We start from the raw sequence: 18,822 nt of genomic DNA, 5'->3' as shown, positions 1-18,822 counted from the left end.
TAACGAGGCTATCTTTCTTCCAGAGTATTGTTTTAGCTCCTTTATCAAAGATTAAGTAGGCGTAGTTCTGTGGGTTCATTTCTGGGTCTTCAATTCTGTTCCATTGGTCTTCAGGCCTGTTCCAGTGCCAATACCAAGCTGTTTTTATTACTATAGCTTTATAATACAGCTTGAAGTTGGGTACTGTAATTCCTCCAGCACCGTTCTTTCTGCTTAGGATTGTTTTTGCTACTCTAGGTCTTTTATTGTTCCATATGAATTTCTGGATTGCTTCCTCTATTTCATTAAAGAATGGTGTGGGGATATTAATGGGTATTGCATTGAATTTGTAGATAAGCTTTGGCAATATTGCCATTTTGATTATATTAATCCTCCCAATCCAGGAGCATGGGAGGTTTTTCCATTTCTTTAGTTCTGCCTTAATTTCATTTTTCATGTTTTTAAAGTTCTCATCGTAGAGGTCTTTCCTTCTTTGGTTAAGGTTATTCCTAGGCACTTTATGTTTTTTGAGGTTATTGCAAAAGGAGTTGTTTTCCTGATTTCAGCCTCGATCTTTGGGTCATTAGCATAGAGAAAGACCATTGATTTTTGAGGGTTTATTTTGTATCCTGCAACTTTGCCAAAGTTTTGGATCAGCTCTAGTAGCTTGGGGGTAGAGTCTATGGGGTTCTTTAGGTATAGGATCATGTTATCTGCAAAGAGAGAAAGTTTAACTACATCTTTTCCTATTTGGATCCCCTTTATATTTTCTTCTTGCCTAATTGCTCTGGCTAGGAATTCTAGTACTATGCTGAAGAGAAGGGGAGAGAGTGGACATCCTGTTCCTGATTTTAAAGGGAATGGCTTTAGTTTTTCACCATTTAGAGTTATGCTTGCTGTTGGTTTGTCACCAACCCAGATGCCCCTCAGTAGAAGAATGGATCAGGAAAATGTGGTACATATACACAATGGAATTTTATGCCTCTATCAGAAATAATGACATTGCCCCATTTGTAAGGAAGTTATACTAAGTGAAGTGAGCCAGACCCAAAGAAACATGGACTCTATGGTCTCCCTTATAGGGAATAATCAGCACAGGTCAAGTCACAGCAGAGGATCACAGGAGCCCAATAGCTATACCCTTACGAACACATAAAATAATACTAAGTGAAATGAACTCCATGTTATGAAAACGGTTGTTGTAACTACTTTCAACGTGCTATATGTAATTGTAGCCTCTATTATTGATGACATTCCTGTATCACCTTCCTGTGGTTGTACCTACACTTTCTCTGTATCTTATCTGAGTATATTGGAAACCGGGTATACTGGTATTAGAACCAGGAAATTGGAAGGGAATACCAAAATTGAGAGACACAGGGTAAAAAAAGACAAACAACTACAAAAGCAATACTTGCAAAACTGTTTGGTGTAAATGAACTGAACAACTGGGGGGGGGGGAAGGGAAAGGGGGAGGGGGGAGGGGGAATGAGGGATGAGGTAACAAACAGTACAAGAAATGTATTCAATGCCTAATTTATGAAACTGTAACCTCTCTGTAATTCAGTTTGATTATATATATATATATACATATATATATATACATATATTATGATAGCTTTGTTTAAGGGATTTACAGCTCAGCAGTTTCAGCACAAACATGTCAAGTTCTTACAATTCAACATAAACAAGATGGCTACGGTTTCAAAACGGAGTCACTGCTGCCTCAAAGTAGGATTACTTTCACTCTTCAATGTAACTGTACCCCTTTTGCACAACACCTTGTCAACAAAATTTAATTAATAAAAAATTTAAAAAAGACAATTACATTACAATTTATTTGATGCTAATTGTGGACTAGTCACTGTCATAGGATCTTTGACTCGTTTAACTCAGCATTTAGATGACAGTCACATTTGCAATTGCTTAGAAAGAACAGATTAGAGAAAGATGAATTACTAGAAATGCACTAGAAGTGCAATGGACTCCTGAGCCAAGTAGAGTTCCCATTATAAGATCAGTAGAGCAGAAAGGTCAAAGGACAAAGAACTTGCGTTCTACTTCAAATGCCACAGGATAGCTGTGCATTGCTTTGTAGGGCAGCAGAGGATGTGGTAAAAGTAGATAGAACAAACAAGTTTTATGTTAAACTAAATCAGAAAAATTACCATTTAAGTATCACAAGGGAGTATAAGTAAAAGGATGTTGTTTTACTTCATTTGACAATAAGTATATGGGGCCAGGGGAGGGGGGAGTAATAGTCCAGTGCTTTCCTAGCAAACAGACTCAGAGTTCAAATTTTCTACTACTGCCCTAAAAAAAGAAAAAGAAAACAAAATGGATGTAAAGTTTGAGCAATATATTCAATGCAATATGTTCAACTTTATTAACTTGTGAAGTGCATAATTCTAAAAGTTGACTTATTCTAGACTCGTTTTCTTGTAAGCTTTATGAAAGTAGTCCTGGACAGTTTCCATTCTGAGCCTCCTCCAGCCACATGGCTGCTAACCTATCTCCTCTAGGTCCCTCCTGATTCTATGGGAGTCTCTCTTTCTCCCACTGGCTGATTTTACTCTCAAACATTCAGTTCCACTTCTAAATTCTAGTCCAGCTTTAGTGTTGTGGTGCACTCTGACATAAGCAAATGAAGAATTTTTGCTTTGTTTCATCTTTTTACATAATCGTAGAGTTGTTTGAGTTGCTTGTGCCACAAAGACTTGTATGGCCATGGTATACAATACTATGTGAGTTTATGGAGGACGTGAACTGTTTGCCAAGTAGAGAATGGCTTGAATTCAAATCTCAACCCAATTGCTAAGGGTGGGTGTTTTGGTACCATTTTTTTCTGTAGATGAGAACAAAAAAAGTTGATGCTTTTTAGTCAGATTTATATTTGTATTCTCTACTTATTAAGCTTATAGAAATGTGATTGGGGCTTTGCAAATGTGATATGATCTGAAATAAAACTCTTCCCTTGCTGAGATATTGACCTGCTGGCCTATGTGCACAAATACAAATGAGTTGCATGCATAGAGTCCTGTGGAACTTTCCCCCTAGCGGCACACTGCACAGTCCTGACTCACACATGGTAGAGCTGCCACGGGCAGCAGTGAGCTTTCTGGGCCTTTGAGAGCTGGTGGCTGCCTGTGTTGTTGGGATGGTGTCCAAGTGTATGCAGTGCTGGGCCTTTCTTTTGCTTCAAGTAGAATCAAATCAAGTGGTGCTTATGATGACCCTTTGCTAGTCTCCATTACAGTTTCGTTTGAAATATTAAGTAAGTGTTGAGTTCATATGTCTGTACAATTTTTAAGACTATGTAATCATCAGCTTAATCATCAACTCTAATGGGCCTTATGCTACTCACTTCAATTATTCTAATTGATTTATATAGAGTTGATGTTGTTTTGTGGACCCTAATCCTCAGGAATGGTTCCTATTTCTAAATATGTCTAATATGGTGCCAAATGGACCAGCTGGAATTAAATAATGAGAACTGATCCACCAATGTACTTTTTCAAATAAGTTAAATAAGTGAATTTTCAGACTGTCTTAGCTGCCATCAAAAGAAAAGATTATGTAATACCCACATGACTGCTTGTTCTGTGGGGAAGGCTGGGCTGCATTCCTTGCTAATGACTTCAGTACTCTCCCTTTTGTACAGGAATGGTTGTCACAGTGTTTGTTTTCTTGTTTGGGTTTTGTTGTTGCTGTTGCTGTGGTTATCTTGTTTTCTCTTGCTGGTAAGGCCTAACACTTTCTTGGTTTGCTCTCTCGGCTGGTACTCTCCCACTTGAGTAATGCCTCCAGCCATGCTTTTGCTAGTTACTTTTGATGATGGAGTCCCACAGACTTTTCTTCCTGGGCTGGCTTCAAACTGTGATCCTCCATGCCTCAGGCTCCTACATAGGTAGGATTACAGGTGTGAGCACCAAGTGCCTTTCTAGTGTTTGTCTCTTTACAAAGCTGAATAGAATTATGTACATAATTTTAGCATTTCCCTGGGTTTAATGGCCCTATCAATATTTTTTTCAGCACTGTGAGGAATCAAATGACATTAGAAGGAAACTTTAATTTACACCAGGTACTAGAATAATCCTAACCTGTCCAAGAACTCTCTGCATTTGAAGGCTACTGTCTGGTACCATTACCACCTGTACTGGGCACTGTAGTTGTTGGTTTCCTCACTATGATGACTCTAGACCTTCAGAATCTTCTTCTAGCTCCTTTCCTTCTGATTTGAAAATAACTCTTGCTACTTGACAGTTGATGCAGTGTTCCAAGAGACCAGACAGAAAGAAGAGAGAAATGCTTTTTAGAAAAGCCTATGCTACAGAAGATAGTATAGATGGGTCTAGTCTCCTTGCATGTTTTCTAGCTGCTCTCGGATCTTTTTGTTTTTAGATTTCCACTTAAATTTCTGAGTCTCTTTATGTCATTCCCACCTAGTGGAATCAGAATGTGGAATCCTTGCATGTTGTGTATGTGGCTTTCTAAGGATGATGTCTTGGTCTATGGTGGCCAACAGGTGGTGCTCTCTCTTTCACACCGAGTGAAATAGTGTGGGAACCCTAGAGCCCTGTGGGGACCTGACTGGGTGCAGGAAGTATGAGTGCATAAAGAATGACTGAGGCCAGCTGAAAACTGCTGGTCCTTGAGTGCTTACCCTATGTCTGGAAAAAGACACAGGATTCTGAGAGTGTCTGACCTTCTGTGATAGTCCTGTCAAAACACAGGAGAGCCTCTGTGATAGTACTCACTGCTCCTGACATCCTGTTACATCACCTCTTAGGATGTGCCCTATTGATTGGGTTCCCAAATTCCCTCAAGCTAGCTTCTGGACTGTCTGTGTCTATGGAAGGGGAGGATGGGGGCAGCATCTCAGTTTTATTCATGTCACTTGGTTGAACTTGGGGTGATATTATTAAATGTTCTGAAATATCACTGCATGGGCATTTCTTCATCCATTGCCAAGTTATCTGCTGGATGGAGCTAGAAATTAAATTGTGCTTTCTATCTCCTTTAAGTTACAGCTTACTCCTGCATTATCATAACAGAAATACTCCCTCATTTCCAAAAATAGTCTTCAGAAGAAAAAAAGAAAAACACTCCTCTCATCTATGAGTTTAGAATCAAAGAGGAACTTTCACTAGTTTTGCTGTTTTAGTTCGTGGCCTTATACTCAGAAGGAGAAATCAGTGACCACAAAGAGAAAATCAAAGGAAAGAGAAATCAGCTCTATGGTTTTGTGGGGAAGGTTAATGAGGAATGAATGGGGAGAGCTCACTAACTATTTCACATGGAAGGGAAGATGGTTTTTGTGATTTCAAAAAGAAAAAAAAAGAATATTATCTAGGAAAATAGAGACAAGTAATGTTCCAGACAGAAGAATCAGCAAGAAATACTACAGTCCATTTCATTTGCATACTTAAAAGAAATGTGAATCCAGACAACAAGATACCATCACACATCACCTTAGGGCAGGTAGGAAAAAACAAACGTTGTCAGATCTCAGCAGGTAGATTACAAATCTACCTGGAAGATTAGAGATTTACCTGGAAGATTAGAGATAGACCCACCCAGGCAGAAGTGTGAAATACTTCCCCCAATGTAACTACAGGAAATGGAACTGGGGGAGTTGGAACAGTGGGAGAGTGCATGCCAGCAAGTGCAAGGTCTTCACAACAAAACCTCATGTTCAAAATCAATTTTTAAGTAAATAGCCACAAATAGTAAAGTGTTCATAGAAATATTCAATGTAGCAAAGACTTGGGAGACTGAAGATGAAGGCTGCATTTCACAAAGGCAGGGGCTTTTCACAAAGGCTGTTTCTAATACATTCAAGGAAAAGCCACACCTAGATTAGTGAGCTGCCTCATTTTTTCCATTTATTTATTTATCTATTTATTGTCAAAGTGATGTACAAAGTGCCTCAATTTTTTTAAGAGCAAGTACATGGCTTTCTTCTCATTAATGGATTTGGGATCAGACATGAGGAAAAAAAGGAGAATCAAACTATCCAACTCAAAAGTTGTTTAGATAAGCTTATCCAGTCCAACAATGCTATTATATTAACCACAGTAGGCCATGTTCCCCATCATACAAGTAAGGAATATTTAAAACTCTTTGGAGATTGGTAATGAAGTTTGTGAAGATTTTTCTTTTCTTCTGATTTTTCACTGCACTGAAAGTAGATAGTCTTAAAGACAAGAGACCTTCTTTGATCAGCAAACAATATTTATTGTACCAATTGCAAATAAAGCAAAATAAACCAGTGTTTATCCTCACTTAAGATGCAATTATATGGAATATGGGTATACTGATGTCACCTTGAAAAGGTGAGAGAAACAGAGAATAGCTCCAAGTCAGATGAAAAGCATTTGAATGCCAGATCAGGTACTCACTAGCTGCAAAATATGTATAAGTTATAGTACGGCTTAGTCTATGCCACCGGAGCTATATGAGCTGTAACAGAAGGCTTCCATGATGAGCTGGACCTACAAAGGCAAAACACTTACACTTATTTATTATAAGAGGGAAACAGACACAAATTTTAATTACTGGTGCTTCTAATGATTTATTTTAGTAGAATCTGGCCTTAAAGGGATGTGGGAATGATCCCAGAAGACAAATGGCATGGACGCATGTGGAAAGAACTGTGCTTTAATTACATAGAATAGGAATTTGGATCAAAAGGTATTTCTAGTGTAAGAATATAATAAGACAAGGTGAAATGAGTACAAATTTCTACCTAGATTTCTCATTTTGTTTATTTATTTAACTGGTAAAATTGGCTTGACTATTTAGCAATTTTGACTTGCAAATAACTGTTTGAACACAGCATTCCACCACCACCCCCCCAAAAAAAATCAAAGGATCCAGTGACTAGGTTATGTTATCTTGTCTGAGGCTCCAGGTAGTCAATAATCCACTCACTCACAAGAGAGACTGCCTTCACACATGAGTAAGAGGAGAGAATCTGATTATCTCAAAAGTGTTTCTCTTAATCTGAATAATACTACCATCGCTATTATAAATTATGTTTCTGAAAACATTGCCACAAAAACAAATGCATAGGCATGGTAAACCAATTGCTTGTCTTAAAATATTTAAAAATATCGAGTCTGTCCTCCAAATAGGACTGGGTGTGTTATGCCCATCTATACAGTTTTGGAGAAAATCCTAACTTTGGAGGGATGGACACCCATGATGTAAGATCCCCACCCAAAAACCAGTAAAGAAAATGGCTCCATAAGCCTGGCATCTCACACTTGTAATCCTAACTCTCAGGGGACTAAGAGGATTCGAGTTTGAAGCCAAACTGGGCAGAAAGGTCTCTGAGACTCTTATCTCCCCAATAATCTACTCAATAAAGGCTATATATCCCCTTTTACCTTGCTGTGAGAGCCATTTTCCTGTGAAATATACATTGGAGTGCTTTTGAATACTTTAGAATGCTTTAGCCCATTTGTTTAATGCAATTGTTCTAGAAATGTTTCACCATTATGTCTGAAAATCAGTGAAGTTTGTAGAGTTGAGTGGTTTCCTCCAAGTGACATATATATATCCTGGCTGAATCTAGTTTCCACTCAGAATTTTGTATTGCATGTGATATGCTTCCGTTTCATGCTAAGTTTTGAAATACAAGTTTTGAACTCAAATTATGGAAAATCTCTTGCTTCTTTGTCTTTCTTTTACCATTAGTTGCCATTTTATATTGTTTAGTTGTCAAAGACATAGGGTCATTGTTCTCATGGTGTACTTTGTCTAGCATGATCCTGTTAGTGTTGTTTTTGCAACTTGAGGACCACACTGAAAATTTGAGAGTGAACAAATCCATAGAAAGAAAATCAGAAAAGATAACAACTTGTTTTTAAAAAGAGAATAATAAAGAAAAAGGTAGTTCTTTCTCAATTTTGTATAATCTATAAAGAGGAACAAATGCCTTGTAGATACTACAGAGCTTTATTTCCTACAGAACTCAATGGGAAGGAAGGAAGAATATCATACTAACTAACCCACTAATGCCTCACTAAATTCACATTGGCAAAGATAATTTATTTGCTGGCTATAGGTAGTGGTATTTGAGATTCATTTTCCATGAAATTTGCATGGCTATGGTATATTCTTCAGCTACCACAATGCATGTTATGACCTTCTGTGTTTTACTCAGTAACTTTTCTAAACTAATATTTTCTTTTAATTTTGGAACTCTACTAAAGGACTGGTTTTATATAAAGACAACCAGAAGGTGGTGGTAGTGGTGGTGGTGATGGTGGTGGTGGTGGTGGTGGTGTGTGTGTGTGTGTGTGTCCACAGCCATGTGCATGATCCAGTTTTGGGGCTTGAACTCAGGGTCTGGGCTCTGTCACTGAGTGTTTTTACTCAAGGATAGCACTGAATCTCTTAAGCCATAGCTCTACTTCTGGATTTTTTTTTTGGCAGATTATTGGATATGAGTCTCATAGAAATTCAAGTCTTGGGTGGCTTCAACTTATGATCATTAGATCTCAGCCTCCCAAGTTGCTAAGATTACAGGTGTGAGCCACTGGCACTTGACTTAGCATATGTTTTAATTAGGTAGTAGCCATCCACCCATTCACTAGTATTTATTCAGAAAGAAATCAAAAGTCCTTTCCTCCAAGGCACCTTCATCTGCCAGGAAATGGATGGAATGAAGACAGGCCACTGTTTCTAATACTGGGCAAATAGGGTTCTACAAACAGCAGCAAAGCAGGCTCCAGGTGTTCTACATTACAAGTTAAGAACTCCGCCAAGGAATTATGGTTCAGGAAAGAAGTGATAATTAGCTAGGTTTTTCACAAGCAGTGCTTAGGAATTTTCCAGGCAGATATGGAGCAAGATTGCGCTCTTACTATTACAACAGAGGTAACCAGGGATGTACATTTATTCTACAGAGTTACAATAAAGATAATTAATTTTAAAAAGTCATGAGGTCTAGTATAAAAAATGAATAGTGAAACTTATAGTTTATTATTAAGAGACATTTCATGCTCCATAAATCCTAAGATTGTGCTCAAATTGCTTTGCAAATTTCAGAATTTCAAGCAGTCAGCATCTTAAGCACCATATACTTCCTCGTGCTAGCTAGCCTTTGGAGGTAGTCATTCATCAGGATTCCTGGGCCCGCACCACAGGGTGGAGGAAGGGAGCACATTGGGGCCCTTTTTTTTTTCTTTTTCAATAGCTGCTCTGGCAGAAAGGTGCCATGGCCTGCCTGAAGCTGAAGACTCAAACTCCTGGCAACAATAATTACAATAAAGTCATGGTGTTGGGGGTTGATTTCTGACAGGAAAGAATCTGCTCAGCTCTGGAGGAAAATTCCTCCAAGGGAACGCATCTCAACTTGTCCATAGATCAGAAAGCCCCCCCACTCCATTGGTCTCTGGGTCTGCTATCCTTGGCTAAAAGAGAGCTCTTTTTCCATGCAAGTAATAAACACAGTCTGTTACTGAATACTGCTGTTTAGTTCCTCTGAACCACAATGGCTACTCTCGTGTTTCAAAAATATTCAATAAAAAAGAAAAGACTGAAGAATTAAAATCACATAGCGATTAAGAGGACCATATAGATATCTATGTCTTTCCTATGCCTGGTATTTCTCTGGTTAGATCCTTTATGCTAATTTTCATGATTGGTTAAGTGCCAAGGGTGCAACCAGTGGTAACCAGTTGCTTAATTTTGGGGGTGATAGTGATTTTACTGGGTGATTTATGTGAGGGGAAAATGCTTATTGAGTCTTTTGTAACTGTGTAATGGTGCTGGGATGATACTTGCAGCAATTTAGTTTTAAATATGAGAGGTTTTCTGTGGTGAAATGTTTTATAAATCAGACAAATAACTACTTTAAGAAAGAAAATTTCCATATTTCTGCAACACCTAGAAGTGTCACCACACTTGTACTTTCTATTTGTGTCTTCCTGGAAAATCAATATCACAAAAAGCAGCTGTGTTGAAAGGGCCATGCTGGTGAAGGCCTTCAACTGGAGGATGAGTGAAGAGCGCACCCCAGGCTTTCTATGGGAGAGAAGGCAAACTGCTGATCCAGGGAGTAAAAGGAAGTTTTGCCTGGACCATGTGGCAAGTTTCAGAATCAGCAAAACAACACAATGTGCCTTTTCCATATTAGAATAGGCAGTTCTTCCCCAAGTCAGATATTCACTCAAGTTACTGTGCGCACTGAATGTTTTAAGTCAGACGAACCTTTAATGTGATATACAACTATTTTTATCCTTTAATGTTCTTCCTAGAACTTAGCACTTAGCAGATTTTCTTTTTTGGTCAGCCTAGAGAAAAGGTGGTTCTTTTAAAAACTTTTGGTAGAAAAAAGGTCATATTCTCGTACAGATGTACATTTGAAAAAATGCAAATAACTGCCATTAGGTGATCAATTTGAAGAACTATCCCAAGTACTTTAAAATGTACTTATACAAGTACTTTCTTGTCTTACTTCCATGTGAGAAAACTGAAGGTCCAAGAAATTGAGTTTCTTCAAGGTAGATCAGGAACCCTAGGTAAGATCCCACCTTAGTGAATTATGGGTAGTTCTTTATGTAAGTGATGGATTGCTGTTACTGTTTCAAATCTGTTTTCTGATTTGGAGAATTATTAAGTTTCTTCATAGGCATGTATTTTTGGTATCCCATTTTGAATTTCCTGCTGGCTTTAATCTAATTCTCCTTTTTTCTTGACTTTAGATTTTTGGATAAGAAATTCTCTGATACAGGTCAATTTTCTATCTGACAAAAAAGCTTCTTCAAATTTTACATTTATTGTGATATAGTTCTTTTTGGATCCACAAGATGTCACAATTTTTATCACAGAAATGCTTACCATTAGAGAACAATTCTAAAGTTAAACAGAAAAATGTTGATGAATAAAAAATACAATTCCTAGAATATCTAATTTTACCAGAAAATAAACCTTTATAACATAGCAAAATATAAACACAGTGACAGGGAAATTAAATGGTCAAAATAATGAAGAAACTAATTCCAGGCATTATTTTATTATCAATAATAATAGGTTTTAAATTAAGAGTATTGTAGATAACATCAAGAAAATTTCCATTTTTTCACAAGTTGCAATAAGCCTTCCATTGACTTATAAAGAATAAAGAGATCTGAAAGTAAAAGTTAAATAACAAAAATGATTAAAATAATGTCAGATACCAATGGTTCACATATATAATGCTAGCTACTCAGGAACCCTGGAGGACAGAGTTTCAAAGCCAGCCTGGGCAGAAAAATCTGTGAGACCATCTCTAATTGACTAGCAAAATACTAGACTGGACACATTGTTCAAGTGGTATAGCTCATGTCATAAGCAAGAAAACCAGGTAACAGCACAAGGCTCTGAGTTCAAGACTCATTACTGCCACACACCAAAACTTTAAAAATATAGAGGTGAATACTTTCTTATGTAATTAGCACAGCACAAAGGTGAATTTATCATACAGATAGGCAGAAAAAATACTTTGAAATAATTAAATGTATTGATGGAAGTGTAAAGTGTCATTAAAAATGCAGATCTGGTTTCTTAGCTATTAGTCTTACTTGCAAGCTTAATGATGAAAACAAAGATCTCATGATTTGTTGCTCTAACAACTTCTTTTGCACAGTGGCATTATGCTTTCTTTTCCAGCTGGAGAATGAATCTGAGCCAGTACAGAGTTATCTCCGAATCCTCCACTTCCCAATGCTGACAAAGTCCAGCGAAGATTTCCTCATTCCAGTCACCCTTTGAACAGAACAAGCTGAGGATCTGCTGGTGGATCTTGTTGAGCACAGTGAAAGTCGAAGTACTCAGAACCTTGCTCCCATCCACCAGGAGTAACAGAAAAATAAGAAAAAAACAAAAACAAAAACAAAGTGAATATTCACCAGTAAGGGATTGGCTAAATAGCTATGACATATCCATTTAACTTTTTTTTTTTTTTTTGCCAGTCCTGGACCTTGGACTCAGGGCCTGAGCACTGTCCTTGGCTTCCTTTTGCTCAAGGCTAGCACTCTGCCACTTGAGCCACAGCACCACTTCTGGCTGCTTTCTATATATGTGGTGCTGGGGAATCGAAACCAGGGCTTCATGTATACCAGGCAAGCTCTCTTGCCACTAGGCCATATTCCCAGCCCTGATATATCCATTTAGTAAGCAAAAACACAACTGTTTAAAAATATAAAGCATATACCAATTATGGAAAAACTTGTAGCAAGAAAGGGACAATGTAAAAGAGTCTATGACACACTTCCTTTTACACAAAAAATAGGAAAGTCGAATAAAAGAATATAGTTATGTTTTTAGCTTGCATATATATATCAGGAATGCTGGAAGAATTCAAAAAAGAGTAATAACTGCAAACTTGAAAATGTTGGGGGAAATTGTAATAACATATACAGTTATTCCTGTGTGAAAATATAACATTACAGTAGTTAAATCCAAGGCAGTAAAATAAAGACAAAAATCAGGAAAAAGGTAATGCATATACAAATATTTCTGGCGATGTTCACTTGGAAATATTGACTTGAATATACTACCAAATATTACCCCAAAACAGGATAAAATTCTGTGCCCAGACTCTAAGCTTTAATTACAGATTCTGTAAGACAATAGGAGACAAATATGTACTCAGTAGCAGAAAGAATGACATTGCCCCATTTGTAAGAAAATGGAAGGACTGGGAAAAAGTTATACTAAGTGAAGTGAGCCAGACCCAAAGAAACATGGACTCTGTGGTCTCCCTTATAGGGAATAATTAGCACAGGTTTAGGCTAGTCACAGCAGAGGATCACAGGAGCCCAATAGCTATACCCTTATGAACACATAAGATAATGAATGCTAAGGGAAATGAACTCCATGTTATGGAAATGACTGTTATATCACAGTTGTAAATACTTTCAACGTGCCATATGTAACTGTAGCCTCTATTATTGATGACATTCCTGTATCACCTTCCTGTGGTTGTACCTACACTATCTCTGTATCTTATCTGAGTATATTGGAAACCGTGTATACTGGTATAGAACCAGGAAATTGGAAGGGAATACCAAAATCGAGAGACACAGGGTAAAAAAAAAAAAAAGACAACTACAAAAGCAATACTTACAAACTGTATGATGAAAATGAACTGAACATCTCATGGGGGGGGAAGGGAAGGTAAAGAGGAGGGAGGGGGGAATGAGGGAGGAGGTAACAGTACAAGAAATGTATCCAATGCCTAATGTATGAAACTGTAACCTCTCTGTAATTCAGTTTGATAATAAAAATATATTTTTAAAAAACTATATGCCATAATCCAACTGTACAACTCATGGGGGGAGAGGGGGTACTGGGAAAGGGGGATGGAGGGGGGGAAATGAGGGAGGAGGTAACAAATTTGATAAGAAATGTACTCACTGCCTTACATATGAAATTGTAATCCCTCTGTACATCACTTTGGGAAGAAATAAATTTCAAAAATTAAAAAAAGAAAAGAATAAGGAAAAGAAACAATAGTATGTATTATCACTGTAAAATTGTACAGCTATTTGAAAAGCAGTGAGGGATCACAGAAATATAAACAAACTTATTTATGGTGGTACTTCCCTTGCAGCCAAAAATTGACCTTCAAATCTCACATACTATAGGACCACAGTCCTATTCAGTAGTGAAACATCTTACGTTTTAAATAATACATTTGAAAACTTAAAGCAGAATTATAATTGAAGCCATTCATTAAACTAATGGGATAAAAAGTATAAAGTGCTCTATGGTAGTTTAACAAAGAAAGTATGTCCACCCCGCCCCCCACCACCCCACACACTCAGACTCTGTGAGATTTCTTCTTTTACACAAAAGCAGCGTTTCATTGTTATTCAGACAGAAGCCCGAAGGTGTAAATCCTAAAGAGGAATGCACTGTATCAAGCCGCGCAGCTCAATATACGTGGACTCAAAATTGAGTGGCACTCACAGAGCAACAGAGTGGGCCTGCCAGCGCAAGGAGGCCCCGCCCCCAAGGCCCGCCCTCCTCGCTCTCGCAGCCCCGCCCTCCCGCTTGGCGCGCCCAGCCTCCGCCGCTCTCCGCCCCGCCCCGCCCCGTGGCGTGTGCAGCCGCGCAGGCGCAGTAGCTGAGCGGCCGCTCCTATCTCGAGGGATCCTGGGACTAGATCCGGAAGGACCTGTTCGGCGTCCCGGACTAGGCCTCGAGTTCCAGGCCCAGGTCCCGCCTCAGGCCCAGGCCGGTGTTCCAGGTCTCGCTCTAAGACAGCCTGGTGGCCAGCAGGACGCTCCGGTGACAGCGGAGGGGGCGGCGAGCCTTTCGCTGAGGTTCCGGGCCTCGTCAGCGGGCGAGGCCTCGGAGCCGCGGTACGTGGCGCAACCCCCCTCTCCCCGGCCGGGAGCGGAACTGGTGCGGGAGCGGCCTCCGACGCTGCGGCGCAGTGCAGCCGGCTTTTAACTGCCTTCGGGGCATGATTCATCCGCCTCGGCGGCACGTTTGAGGTGCGCGGCCCCGGTGGGCCTTTTGGTCGGAGCGCTTGCTGCGGATGACCGATGGGCCCTGGCTGCGGGTTGCTGGAGTGACGACGGCTTGCCCTGGATCCGGAGAGTCAGCTCGCTCGCTCTTTTTGAACCTCCGCGTTTCCCGTAACCACGTTCCGCACGCTTCTCCGCGGGAGCCGGGCCTTCACATGAAAGTGTCTCTCGGTAACGGGGAAATGGGCGTCTCTGCCCACTTGCAGCCTTGCAAGGCAGGGACCACTCGATTCTTCACCAGCAATACTCACAGTTCGGTGGTATTGCAAGGCTTTGATCAGCTTAGAATAGAAGGTTTGCTTTGTGATGTGACCCTGGTACCGGGGGATGGAGATGAGATCTTCCCGGTTCACAGAGCTATGATGGCGTCCGCTAGTGATTATTTCAAGGCTATGTTCACCGGGGGAATGAAAGAGCAAGATTTAATGTGCATCAAGCTCCACGGGGTGAACAAGGTTGGTCTGAAGAAAATAATTGATTTTATTTACACTGCAAAACTTTCTCTTAATATGGACAATCTTCAGGACACTCTTGAAGCTGCCAGCTTTTTACAGATTTTGCCTGTTTTGGACTTCTGCAAAGTATTTCTTATATCAGGCGTCTCTTTGGATAACTGTGTTGAGGTTGGACGAATTGCTAACACCTACAATCTTATAGAAGTGGATAAGTATGTTAATAATTTCATCCTGAAGAACTTTCCTGCTTTATTGAGCACCGGGGAGTTTCTGAAACTTCCATTTGAAAGGCTTGCTTTTGTGCTTTCAAGTAATAGCCTTAAGCACTGTACTGAACTTGAACTCTTCAAGGCTGCCTGCCGCTGGTTGAGGTTGGAAGATCCTCGGATGGATTTTGCTGCAAAATTAATGAAAAACATTCGTTTTCCACTGATGACACCACAAGACCTCATCAATTATGTGCAGACGGTAGATTTCATGAGAACAGACAATACTTGTGTGAATTTGCTTTTGGAAGCTAGCAATTACCAAATGATGCCATACATGCAGCCAGTGATGCAGTCAGACAGAACTGCCATTCGATCTGACTCCACCCACTTGGTTACATTAGGAGGAGTTTTGAGGCAGCAGCTAGTTGTCAGTAAAGAGTTAAGGATGTATGATGAAAGGGCCCAAGAGTGGAAATCTTTAGCCCCCATGGATGCTCCTCGTTACCAGCATGGCATTGCTGTCATTGGAAACTTTCTTTATGTAGTTGGTGGTCAGAGTAATTACGATACAAAAGGGAAAACCGCCGTTGATACAGTTTTCAGATTTGATCCTCGATATAATAAATGGATGCAGGTGGCATCGTTAAATGAGAAGCGCACATTCTTCCACTTGAGTGCCCTCAAAGGACATTTGTATGCAGTTGGTGGGCGCAGTGCAGCTGGTGAATTGGCTACGGTAGAATGTTACAACCCGAGAATGAATGAATGGAGCTATGTTGCAAAAATGAGTGAACCACACTATGGCCATGCTGGAACCGTGTATGGGGGCTTAATGTATATTTCAGGAGGAATTACCCATGACACTTTCCAAAATGAACTAATGTGTTTTGACCCAGATACAGATAAGTGGACACAGAAGGCTCCGATGACTACAGTCAGAGGTCTGCATTGCATGTGTACTGTTGGAGACAAGCTCTATGTCATTGGTGGCAACCACTTCAGAGGGACAAGTGATTATGATGATGTTCTAAGCTGTGAATACTATTCACCAACCCTTGACCAGTGGACACCAATTGCTGCCATGTTAAGAGGTCAAAGTGATGTTGGAGTTGCTGTCTTTGAAAATAAAATTTATGTGGTTGGTGGATATTCTTGGAATAATCGTTGCATGGTAGAAATTGTCCAGAAATATGACCCAGAAAAAGATGAATGGCATAAAGTTTTTGATCTGCCAGAGTCACTTGGTGGCATTCGAGCTTGCACCCTTACGGTTTTTCCTCCTGAAGAAAACCCTGGGTCACCTTCTAGAGAATCGCCTCTTTCAGCACCTTCAGATCATTCTTAGGTGTAATACCTCTGCAGTGCATCCTGGGTGCATTTCATACTTCTTTAATTGTATATTTTTGTGATTGGTACAGTTACTAGATCAAAAGGTAAACATAGGTTGTCTTGTTTGGCTTAGGAGCTTAGGATGTTTATCAAATGATTAACAAGCACATTCTGAAAATGTATTCAGCATATACAGTACTTTCAACAACTGAAAAAAATAGAAAGTTAGATGTCTTTGTGGTATTGAATAACAGTAGTATGTGACTGTATGTACAATATGTGACTAGTGATTGTGTAATTTTGTCCATTGTACTTCCAAGTTGAAATTTGCTTCTGACTGGAGAATATCAAAGGGCCACCTGCTCTTTAATACAGCAAACAAGAGGTGGTCAAGTATTATTAGCTACCTCCTTCGCATAGGGTTTTTGACATGTCTGTTAACTGTTAAATTTGTGTAGTTGCATGTAGAACATAGTACTTTTTTTGGCAGACAGGAGACATAATAAAACTAGAAGAAATAGTCCTAAATCAGAATTTGGCATCCCTCTCTGTAGAGAGAAAAGAGAAAATGTGTATACACAATACAGTTACACATGTACACACATACATACATGTGTGCATACATGTAAATTTTTCAGTAACTTTAACTGTAGTGAAATTGTTTTGAAATAAAATTTTCTTTCACAGAGCAGCTAGTTCTATTTTTAGAATTCAGTAGCAGAGAATGTCTATAGTCATAAAATTTAGGTAGCTAAGGGCTACAACATATAAAGTAGATGGCTGGTTTTGTCATTTGATGAAGTTGGAAATCACTTTTTCTGCTTGGATAGTTTTCCTATAATATTGTTTTTATACATATTTAGCAAAGTTCAAGTTTTACAGAATTACTTTTACTCATTAATTTTACTCAACTTTTTTTCTACCTTTTCTGTAAACTTTGTTATATGAAAAAAAGCAAAGAAATATTCTGAACAAAGCTGTTAAGACTTCAAGTTCAGTCCACAATGTACTCGTCTGACATGGTGATATTGGAGTGATGGCCTTAGTGCCACTCCAGCCCATTACATTTTATTTGTGTGATCTGCCTGAGGCTATGACCTGAGCAGTCAGAAGATGCACCCTCTTTTGCATCAAATCAGTAAAAACATCCTTTGAGATGGCTCCAGGGCAGAACCAACCTCAGATTCACTAAGGAGCCAGCTGCAGAAAATCTGTAACACTGTTGACTTGCAGGCAGCACTGCCAGTGGACCATCAGTTTCAATACCCAGTGGTTGAGAGTTACATAGGGAAAATTTAGAGGGACTGAACTGGTATATTATGCCTCTACTTAGCAGATTGTTAAGATTGTAGACCAGAAAAAAACTTCCTCTTTATTGTCTCTCCCACAATATAACTCAGGAACCAAGGCAAAGGAATTGGCTTCTAGGAAATCTGAACCTTACTGCCCAAACAAGTGTTGGTTCATTTTAATGCTTTTTATGATTTCTGCATTGGCAGAAATGTTCGTACTTTCTATGTTTTTGTTACTCCATTTTTTGTTGTTTTTTTTTAATGAAAGTAGCACTTTTGAGTACCTTTAGAAAATAGAAAAAGATTTGCTGTTAACTTTGTGTATTGAATAGGCAAGTATTCCGAATCATTTCCTTAGATTAATGATATTGAATATTTATATATTTTTAGTAGCTGTGTTTCCTCTTTAGTCAAATGTTCATGTTCTTTGCCTATTGAAATTGCTTTGTTTTTCATATGAAGTTATAGGATTTCTTTATATAATAAATATAATTTAATTGGCATTTGTTTGCATTCATTTTTTCCCCTCAAGGTGTTATAGTTTTACAAAAATGGAGGGTGGCCATTCAACTAATTTATCATTTTTCATCTTGACCATTTGGTAACAAATGAGATATATTTTATTTTAAATGCAGTATTACTTTCAGAATTGATTCTAACATGGCAAGGCTTGTCCTCTTACTCTGTACAAGCATTTCTGTCTTGTATTATATTTGACCATGTTGGTTTATAATTAAGTTCTAGTTAGCTAGGTAAACTAACTGTTTAACCCTACAGCTATAAATGCGCTATCACCCCTTTACTCCAGTTTTTGCAGCTGACAGCTTTTGGTCATCATACATAGCTCATTGCTATGCCAGTACTACTAATTAACCTAGAGCTCTTTCCTGATACCAATGGAAATTTTAAGTGGTTTTGAAATGATTGACTGAAAAGAGATTTGTTTTCATAAAGTGGCATATTTTTAAAGAAAATTCAGACTAGAAAAATTAGCATATATAAGCACATGAAGCATTGTTAATATTTAGTT

At 38.9% G+C, this 18,822-nt stretch overlaps 1 protein-coding gene across 1 annotated transcript; it reads left to right on the top strand.

Moving 5' to 3' along the window:
- The first annotated feature begins 14,081 nt into the window (after positions 1 to 14,081).
- On the top strand, positions 14,082 to 18,295 carry Klhl9 (kelch like family member 9). Its single transcript, XM_048358458.1, has one exon. The coding sequence runs from the start codon at positions 14,519 to 14,521 to the stop codon at positions 16,514 to 16,516; it is 1,998 nt and encodes a 665-aa protein (XP_048214415.1). The 5' UTR covers positions 14,082 to 14,518; the 3' UTR covers positions 16,517 to 18,295.
- Positions 18,296 to 18,822: the final 527 nt, after the last annotated feature.

Source organism: Perognathus longimembris, chromosome 1, assembly GCF_023159225.1.
Source record: "Perognathus longimembris pacificus isolate PPM17 chromosome 1, ASM2315922v1, whole genome shotgun sequence".
NCBI classification, from domain to species: Eukaryota; Metazoa; Chordata; class Mammalia; order Rodentia; family Heteromyidae; genus Perognathus; species Perognathus longimembris.
The sequence above is the reverse complement of the archived record's forward strand: the minus strand, read 5'-3'. Positions and strand labels throughout refer to the sequence as shown.